The sequence below is a fragment of the Etheostoma cragini genome, chromosome 13, assembly GCF_013103735.1.
Source record: "Etheostoma cragini isolate CJK2018 chromosome 13, CSU_Ecrag_1.0, whole genome shotgun sequence".
Lineage (NCBI taxonomy): Eukaryota > Metazoa > Chordata > Actinopteri > Perciformes > Percidae > Etheostoma > Etheostoma cragini.
This window is the reverse complement of record NC_048419.1, coordinates 7,285,833-7,295,097: the sequence shown is the minus strand read 5'-3', so window position 1 is coordinate 7,295,097 and position 9,265 is coordinate 7,285,833. Positions and strand designations below refer to the sequence as shown.

At 38.7% G+C, this 9,265-nt stretch overlaps 3 protein-coding genes across 4 annotated transcripts in view; all 3 read left to right on the top strand.

Moving 5' to 3' along the window:
• LOC117955973 (cingulin-like) overlaps positions 1–137 on the top strand; it is an 11,973-nt gene extending 11,836 nt beyond the window's left edge. Inside the window, exon 4 of the mRNA XM_034890782.1 lies at positions 130–137. Coding sequence (XP_034746673.1) covers positions 130–137 — 8 coding nt within the window. The remainder of the gene's footprint in view (positions 1–129) is intronic.
• Positions 138–246: 109 nt separating this feature from the next.
• On the top strand, positions 247–3,138 carry LOC117955972 (girdin-like; the record flags this gene model as incomplete). The annotated part of the gene is made up of 1 exon (XM_034890781.1): positions 247–3,138. A coding segment is annotated over exon 1 (2,892 nt), but the record flags the coding sequence as incomplete, so codon positions are not given.
• Positions 3,139–3,234: 96 nt separating this feature from the next.
• Positions 3,235–9,265, top strand: part of LOC117955458 — a 15,971-nt gene continuing 9,940 nt past the window's right edge. Inside the window, exons 1-2 of one of the 2 annotated variants that reach the window (XM_034889988.1) lie at positions 3,235–4,570; positions 5,099–5,243. In XM_034889988.1, the coding sequence (XP_034745879.1) occupies positions 3,286–4,563 (1,278 nt within the window). In that variant the 5' untranslated portion in view covers positions 3,235–3,285 and the 3' untranslated portion in view covers positions 4,564–4,570; positions 5,099–5,243. Of the gene's footprint in view, positions 5,244–9,265 lie in introns of both variants that reach the window. The other variant, XM_034889987.1, reaches the window with a different exon arrangement.

The window sequence follows — 9,265 nt, the reverse complement described above, 5'->3', positions numbered from 1 at the left end:
TCACTTGAAAATATGAAGGAAAAACTGCAACAGCTGAATAAAAGGATGAGTGAAGACGTGAAATACAAAATCATGAGATTGGAGCAAAACAATGAAGACTTGCTGAAACTGTTGAGTGTTTTGGAGCAGAAGCATGAGGCTCTAGACAAACAGAAAGACAATATAACATCTTGCACTGAGCTATTGGAGAGAGATACGGAAGGGTTGAAGAGTATGTTGTCAGAAATTTACATGCAAAGACAAGAAATGACCAATCGACTGAAACAAGAAGCTGAGTTGGAAAAGACACATCTTATAGAACTAAAGGCAGAGCAGAAGCATGACAGAGAAGCTCTGGATATAGAGAGAGACATGATGAAGAAAGAGAAACTGGAATTGGACCAGATAAGGTCTGACATCCTTAAACAAAGTCACATAGTAGGACAAGTGATAGAAGGTATCAAAGAGGTAAGAGACAACCTGGAAATCTCAAAGACTGAGCTACAACAGAACAAAGAACATCTTGACAGTCAGTTTGATGAGATCACCAGAGAGAAAAACAACATTAAAGATCTGATCCTTCAGCTTCAGAGAGAAAGAGACAAGCTTGGCACTATAATGAATATGTTTACCTTAAAACAAGAGCAACAATTTTTCAAGGAAGAAGAGTTCAAAAGACAAACACAAGATTTTGACACCTGTAAGAAGAGTTTACTGGTAGAAAAAGAAGTAATGGAAATTTTGAGGAAGGACCTCAACAGGACGAAAGAAGACGTTAAAGCTGCGATTAACACCATCAGTGAAGAGAGAGAACAACTCAATCAGATAAAGAGTAGTACTGTTATGGACAGACTAATGCTTGAGAATGAAAAGGAAATAATAGAAGGTGACAGGTCAGAGCTGGTACTAAGAGAAGATCAACTCTTGAGTGAAAGGAAATCCCTTGAAAATATGGTGGAAAAAATCCAACAGCTGAATAAAAGGATGAGTGAAGACGTGAAATACAACATCATGAGACTGGAGCAAAACAATGAAGACTTACTGAAACTGTTGAGTGTTTTGGAACAGAAGCATGAGGCTCTAGATAAACAGAAAGAAAATGTAACATCTTACACTGAGCTATTAGAGAGAGATACGGAAGGGTTGAAGAGTATGTTGTCAAAAATTGACATGCTAAGACAAGAAATGACCAATCGACTGAAACAAGAAGCTGAGTTGGAAAAGACACATCTTATACAACTAAAGGCAGAGCAGAAGCAATACAGAAAAGCTCTGGATAGAGAGAGAGACATGACGAATAAAGAGAAACTGGAATTGGACCAGATAAGGTCTGACATCCTGATACAAAGTCACATAGTAGGACAAGTGATACAAGATATCAAAGAGGAAAGAGACAAACTGGAAATCTCAAAGACTGAGCTACAACAGAACAAAGAACATGTTGACAGTAAGTTTGATGAGATCACCAGAGAGAAAACCAACATTAATGATCTGACCATTCAGCTTCAGAGAGAAAGAGACAAACTTGGCAATATCATGAACATTCCTACCTTAAAACAAGAGGAACAAGCACTCAAGGAAGAAGAGTTCAAAAGACGAACACAAGAACTGGACACCAGTAAGAAGAGTTTACTGGTTAAAAAAGAAGTAATGGAACTTTTGAGGAAGGACCTCAACAGTATGAAAGAAGACGTTAAATCTGCGATTAACACCATCAGTGAAGAGAGAGAACAACTCAATCAGATAAAGAGTAGTACTGTTACGGACAGACAAATGTTTGAGAACAAAAAGGAAATAATGGAAGGAGAAAGATCTGAGCTGAAAGCAAGAGAAGATCAATTCTTGAGTGTAATGAAGTCACTAGAAAATCTGAAGGAAAAACTGCAACAGCTGAATCAAAGGGCGGCTGAAGATGTGAAAAACAAAATCATGAGACTGGAACAAACCAATAAAGACTTAATGAAACTGTTGAGTATTTTGGAGCAGAAGCATGAGGCTCTACATAAACAGAAAGACAATATAACATCTTACACTGAGCTATTAGAGAGAGATACGGAAGGGTTGAAGAGTATGTTGTCAGAAATTGACATGCAAAGACAAGAAATGACCAATCGACTGAAACAAGAAGCTGAGTTGGAAAAGACACATCTTATGGAACTAAAGGCAGAGCAGAAGCAAGATAGAGAAGCTCTGGATAGAAAGAGAGAGATGATGAAGAAAGAGAAACTGGACTTGGAGTTGATGAGGTCTGACATTCTGAAACAAAGCCACATCTTAGAAAAAGTGATACAAGATATCAAAGAGGAAAGAGACAAACTGGAAATCACAAAGACTGAGCTATACCAGAATAAAGAACTTGTCGACAGTCAGATTGAGGTGATCACCAGAGAGAAAACCAACATTAAAGATCTCACCCTTCACCTTCAGACAGAAAGAGACAAATTTGGCAACATCATGAACATGCTTACCTTAAAACAAGAGGGACAAGCACTCAAGGAAGAAGAGTTCAAAAGACACACACAAGAACTGGAAACCAGTAAGAACAATTTATTGGTAGAAAGAAAAGAAATTGAAATTTTGAGGAAGGACCTCAACAGGAAGAAAGAAAAGGTTGAAGCTGTCATTAACACCATCAGTGGAGAGAGAGAACAACTCAATCAGATGAAGAGTAGTACAGTTATGGACATACAAATGCTTGAGAATGAAAAGGAAATAATGGACGGAGAAAGATCGGACCTGAAAATAAGGGAAGATAAACTCTTGAGTAAAATGAAATCACTAGAAAATCTGAAGGAAACACTGCAACAACTGAATAAAAGGATAAGTGAAGACGTGAAAAACAAAATCACGAGGCTGGGGCAAAACAATGAAGACTTACTGAAACTGTTGAGTGTTTTGGAGCAGAAGCATGAGGCTCTAGATAAACAGAAAGACAATTTAACCTCTTGCAATGAGCTATTAGAGAGAGATACAAAAGGGTTGAAAAGTATGTTGTCAGAAATTGACATGCAAAGACAAGAAATGACCAATCGACTGAAACAAAAAGTTGAGTTGGAAAAGACAAATCTCATAGATCTAAAGGCAGAGAAGAAGCAAGACAGAGAAGCTCTGGATAGAGAGAGAGACATGATGAAGAAAGAGAAACTGGATTTGGAGCAGATAAGATTAGGATTTAAGCTGAAAAAAGAAATGGAACTTTTGAGGAAGGACCTCAATGGGATGAAAGAAGACGTCGAAGCTGCCATTAACACCCTCAGTGGAGAGAGAGAACAAGTAATACAAGATATCAATGAGGATAGAGACAAAATGGAAATCACAAAGACTCAGCTACAAAAGAAGAAAGAACTTGCTGACATTCAGTTTGATAAGACAATCCAAGAAAAACAACAATTGTATCAAATAAAGACAACTACTGAAAGTGAGAGAGAAAGGTTTTTAAATGAAAATAAGAGGTTGCAAGGAGAATTGTCAGAGCTGACAATAACAAAGGTCCGGCTCACCAGTTTAATGAACTTCATTTTAAGTCTCAGAGCAAAACTTAAAAAGATGAATCAAAAGAGGCATGAGGACTTCACAAAGAAAATGGACATATTTGGACAGAAATGGAACTACATGCTACAATTAAACTCGACACTGGAACACAAGTGTGATGAACTTCATGAACAGAAAAATAAAGTCACTAGTTTTTATGATCTGATGCAAAAAGAGAAGAAACACATGATGACAATAATGTTTGACAAAGCGGTACAAAGCGAAGTTTTAAAGGAATGGCTTCACGAGCATGATGTTGATGAACAGTATTTAAATAAAGGTAAAGAGTTTGAATGTGAGAATGGGGTTTTCCAATCCGATGCCAAGACCCAGACTGAAGATTTTGAACATCAATGGAAGTTAGAGGGAGATAAACATGATCTTGAAAGAAAAGCTAAATACTTCAAGAGGGAAGGTCTGCTGCTGATGGTGGCGGAGAATGAATTGAAAAATAAACAGAAGATGTTCAAGCCGGCTCCAGAGCCTGATTTTACAGACAAGAAAATGTCAAGAATAGATTGTTTGAGAAAGATCTGGAAGGATACTAAAATGGAGCGGAAGGAGATATATCAGATGAATTGCATGAGCCATGAGATGAAAAACAACCTAGAGAAAAAACTCAAGGTGCTCAATCAGTTTGTTAAGAGAACATGGTCACCGAAAGAAAAGGAACTACTGGAGAATAAGTTAAAGCAAGGAATAAGTAAAGACATTACATCCCAAATTGATTGTAAGAGAGACAGCACTGCACTGGATAAAAACTACAGAGAGATCCAACAACTTCAAGTTCAGATGCTCAGTGAGAATGAAAAACTGTGTAGAACACTGACAAGTATTGATAAAGCTAATCAAACATTCAAGGTTGATATAACACCAAGGGATGGAACAATACAAGTTAAACAACAGACCTATCAAGCGAAGAGGAAGGTAGAAGAAACAGATTCCGCTCCAGAGACATCCAGCGGACTCCTTTGTCACCTCCGGCATTATTGCTATCGATGCTGCTGCCCTTGCTGTCCCTGCTGCAAGCAAGTCTGCCAGGAGGAGAACTGAGAGACAGGTCTATATCACTGTAATTACAAATATGAATGTTTCTGGCATACATTTGAAATATAGTATTTCTAATTTTCCGTAACAAGTATTTTTCTAATAACATGTAATCCAAAGATAACAACTTAACATGTAATTTGTTAAGTTTAGTAAGTACGTACTGTATTTCATTGTCTGCAAACGGTTTCTTTTTGGAAGTCCAGTTAGCTGAAAGATTTAAATTCACCAGCCGGATTTTTTCTTATATAGTAGAGTTGCTTAAGTGAATTCAAACTACTTTTTTACACTTACACTTTTTAAACCATTATGAGCACCATCAAAAAGTAATACAGTAACTCCAAATTTCAAGGTATTTATGCAGACCAGAGTGCAAAATGTGTGAGGCTTGTGTGTCTTACAAGTGCCTTGCCTTACTGGGTATTGCACCATGTTTGTTTGCATATGTCATATATTTCAATCAGGAGAGAAAAGTAGGCTATATGAAGTAATGATGAATGTTTATTATAACGGATGTCATGTGATAACAATGTCTTTGCAGGAGGTGGCAGGAAGATTCTAAAGGAAGAATTGTCATCAAGCACCAGCGAGATAAATACCTCCATGGAGTCTGCACATTGGTGGAGGTTGTGGCTGATGATTCTGATTAGGCTGATTGGCTGAAGAGGTTTATGGAGCTGATGAATGTTAACATAGTAAGATTTGGAAGTTTACTTAAACAACTTTAAGAGTGAGTGCATTATTATTATTGTTTTTTTATTTTAATGTATTTTTTGACAATTGTCAAAAAATACATTTCACAACATGAACATATCCCCCCTTTCCTTTGTCATCACCACCCAACCAAAAAAATCAAGAAAAGATGACACAGTGACGACAAAATTCAAGACTATACTACTAAATAAGAGATAAAAAACTATTGAGCAACTAAACATGGATAAATGACAACACAATAAGCCCAATAAACACTCTCTCCCCAGTACAAAACTTTTTAGGAGCCCTACATAAATCTCATATACTTTCCCCATTTTCTAGTGCTTACATCCAATTTGGCAAAACATTTGTATGACATTTTCTTTCAAGTGCCACCCACCTAGCAGTGTAATATTTAAATCCCTTTCCCATGTCTTCTTGAGGGCTGACGAGGCTCCATCTCCCAGGTTCTACATAAGCATAGAATAATACTAATAGAATAGGACTCAAGACTTTTTCCATATTTCAACAACACCTTATCTAAACATTCTGTTGCCTTCAGGGCTGAATAACTGGATCCACAAATACCCATCAACAAATATATATAGAAATTGAATATCTAAAAATTTAGACCTAGGGGTTCCAAATTGCTGTACCACATGCTCAAAGGATTACAATGTGCCAACATGATACAGATCCATCCATCTTCATCCGCTTATCCGGTATCGGGTCGCTGGGGCAGCAGCTCCAGTAGGGGGCCCCAAACTTCCCTTTCCCGAGCCACATCAACCAGCTCCGCCTGGGGGATCCCGAGGCCAGGTTGGAGATATAATCTCTCCACCTAGTCCTGGGTCTTCCCCGTGCCTGGAACACCTCCCTAGGGAGGCGCCCAGGAGGCATCCTTATCAAATGCACGAACCACCTCAACTGGCTCCTTTTGACGCGAAGGAGCAGCGGCTCTACTCTGAGCTCCTCTCGGATGACTGAGCTTCTCACCCTATCTCTAAGGGAGACGCCAGCCACCCTCCTGAGGAAACCCATTTTGGCCGCTTGTACCCTGATACAAGTGTTGCTCATCTATTCTATCTACATCACAAGACATGTTATTCAATAATGGATCCAAATTAACTTTAACAAAGTCTTTTAACTGGGGAGGGAATAACCCAAGGATTCCACAGGATGCGGAACTGCTGCGGATCGGCTCCAGCGCGTGTCTGCTCTGTGCTCCGCCGTCCGTCAACACCCACTAGGTCCGTATCCATGACTTACAGCTGAAGTCACAAGGACGTACGAGATCTTACAAATTCATGTATTATAGAACTACAAAAACAACAGTTTGTATCCATCCAGAGGAATAGATAGAAAAAACTTGGTGTTTTAAAGGAGTAGTGCAGGGAAATATGATCCGCCGTGAGCACGTTCTACTTTATTTCGAAAATTAACCGCATGTTTTATTAGTTTTTTTGTGCTTAATTTCCAGTCCCGCACTTTTATGGTGTTTTTCTACTGCTGGTAACAGCTCGACTCGACTCGCCTTGACTCGCCTCTACTCGACTAGACATATCTACGTCCGTTTTCCATTGTAATATGAGTAACGCTTCAGCGTGGCTGGTCACCATAGCTACGCGTGATGATGTAATTTTCAACGCGACTCACAACAGCACGTCGGCTAATTGCCACAGCCAGAAGAAATGTTTTGTTTCAAAAGAAGCTGAAGGAAGCAACAAAACTCACCGCTGAAAAAAAACAGGAGTTTGGGAATTCCGACGGAGTTCAGACGTCAACATGACTTTTGTTCGCAGACACAAAAGGGTACGTTTAGTTTCCTGGTAACGTTAGCTAACATTTGCATGTGTTAGGGGGCCCCAGTCAGTATTTACTATACTCTAGCGTTATATAAAGTACATGAACTTTAGCAACCACAATTACACACCAACATGTGTGCTGTGTACTGTTTGTGTTTCAGAGCATTTACGCTTTGCAAAATCGCCGTCGCAGACTGTTTGGTGGGCAATGTCCGACCGGTGAGATCTCTGGTTGTGACCTGCTGGGCTTCATATAATCTTTATGAGAGTGATGGAGAGATTTATGACAACGACTGAGATGCATCTGGGCCAGCAGAGCCGGGGGGGGGGGCATTGTCACAGGGTGTGGAGGAAGAAGACCGGGATGTACAGGAGGGTTTGATGCGCTACTTGAAAAGCTAAATAAAAACTTTTCTTTGATAATTTTGTCTTGTTTTTTTTAAACTAACAGTGTGCAATATTGGAAACGACATAAAGCACCTAATAGCCCTTAATATTGAACATTTGAAAAGTGAGAATAGTGCAGAGAGTAGATACTCTTTCGGTGTCTGGCTAGATTTTTTTTTAAATGTCGCGTTTGTTCTGGACACACACTCCGCACTCTTGTTTGCTAAAAACGCAGTCATCCGACCAACCAGCAGTCTGCAGGTTTCCACGTCACCTTTTGGGATCGCCTCAGCTCGCTTGGAACCTCAACAGAGGTAGTACTAAAAAAAGTACCTGGTAGCAGGTCCTAGGGACTTTTTTTCTTAATGGAAAACCAAAAAAGGTGAATAGAGTCAAGGCGAGTCGAGTAGATGCCACTCAGTGGAAAACCGCCATATGCCGTGTGCCTAATTGCTGCGGAGATCTCTGGCGTCTGGCAAAAATAGAAGCTCTGCATATCTGCTCCAAAGGGCTGCAGATTGCCGGAGCTGGCACGCAACTGGGACGCGTAGCTGTTTCGTAGTCTGAGGAAACACACAATGACTTTAATGGAAACCAAATTACTCGACGCTGTTCCAGAGCGGATCTGCAGTCGTTCTGCATCCTGTGGAATTTGGGGTAAGATGTAAGATATACAATACACCATATATACGACTCTTGTTTGGGCCACTGAAATGAACCTGATTGTAAGGCGGATTGTTACGGGGGAATTGAGCTGTTAAAGGCAAGGCTTCAGCATAACCAGCATAAAACATAGGTTTGTGCACTACCCTCCTACCGTTACACCTTGGAAGTTAGTCTCAGCCATATGGCTGCTGCAAAGGGCTATATGGCTAACATATTGAAATTTTAATTTTAATGTATCAACTTAAGAATGAATGTTCTCTTAATTACAGAAAATATTGAATAGTTATTTATAGAACTGACCTTGCCAAGTCAACACTTTTGTTATTGTTGTTGTTGGTTCATTTTTCTTGCTCTTTTGTTATTCATTGATTTACCTTATGTTATACTTACAGTATTTTAAAAAAAGAAGCAAATAAGGCATTTATTTAAAAAACAAATGTGTTGCTGTGATAAATACATTTATTTGAAGAAACCTTTCTTTGTCAAATAAAACTGTCTAAATTAAAACATTTTTTTCTGTTAAGCGTATTTATTTATTTGTATGAAAAGCTGCTCATTATTAACATTTACATAACTTATAACAGTAGAAGACCAATAGAACCATTCAAATATAATACTGAAAATGCCATTTTATTTAGAATTTTAAACTGGAAATCACACATATGTTTATAATCATACGTTCCTCCTTTTAAACGTACAATGTAATTTTCTGTGGCTAGGGTTCTCTCAATTACAAAAATGGTTGTATATGTAACCAGGTTCTGATCAGCATCCAACAATACCTGTAAAAAAAAATAACCTCAAGGTTTGGGATCACTACTTAAAGCCCATCTTGCAAGTTTAATTTTCCAACGAATTTGCACTTATTGATTGTTGGTAATAAACATTTAAACTGTTATCCACTGTTTATTATATTAAAAAGTATCACAAAACATAAAAAACACGAAAAAGTAGGTCATATTACATAGCACAACAGCGTTAGCCTAGCCTGCTAGGTAAATATTATGACTGCCTCTGGTGTTGCCTATATATGCGTCCATGTTAACATCATACGTGTGGCATTAGTGCCCCTTTTGTACCATAATTGTATTGAATGGAACAGTAAGCATCGCTCCTACGAGATGGGTGGGTGTTTGTTATGTTACACGCAAAACTAA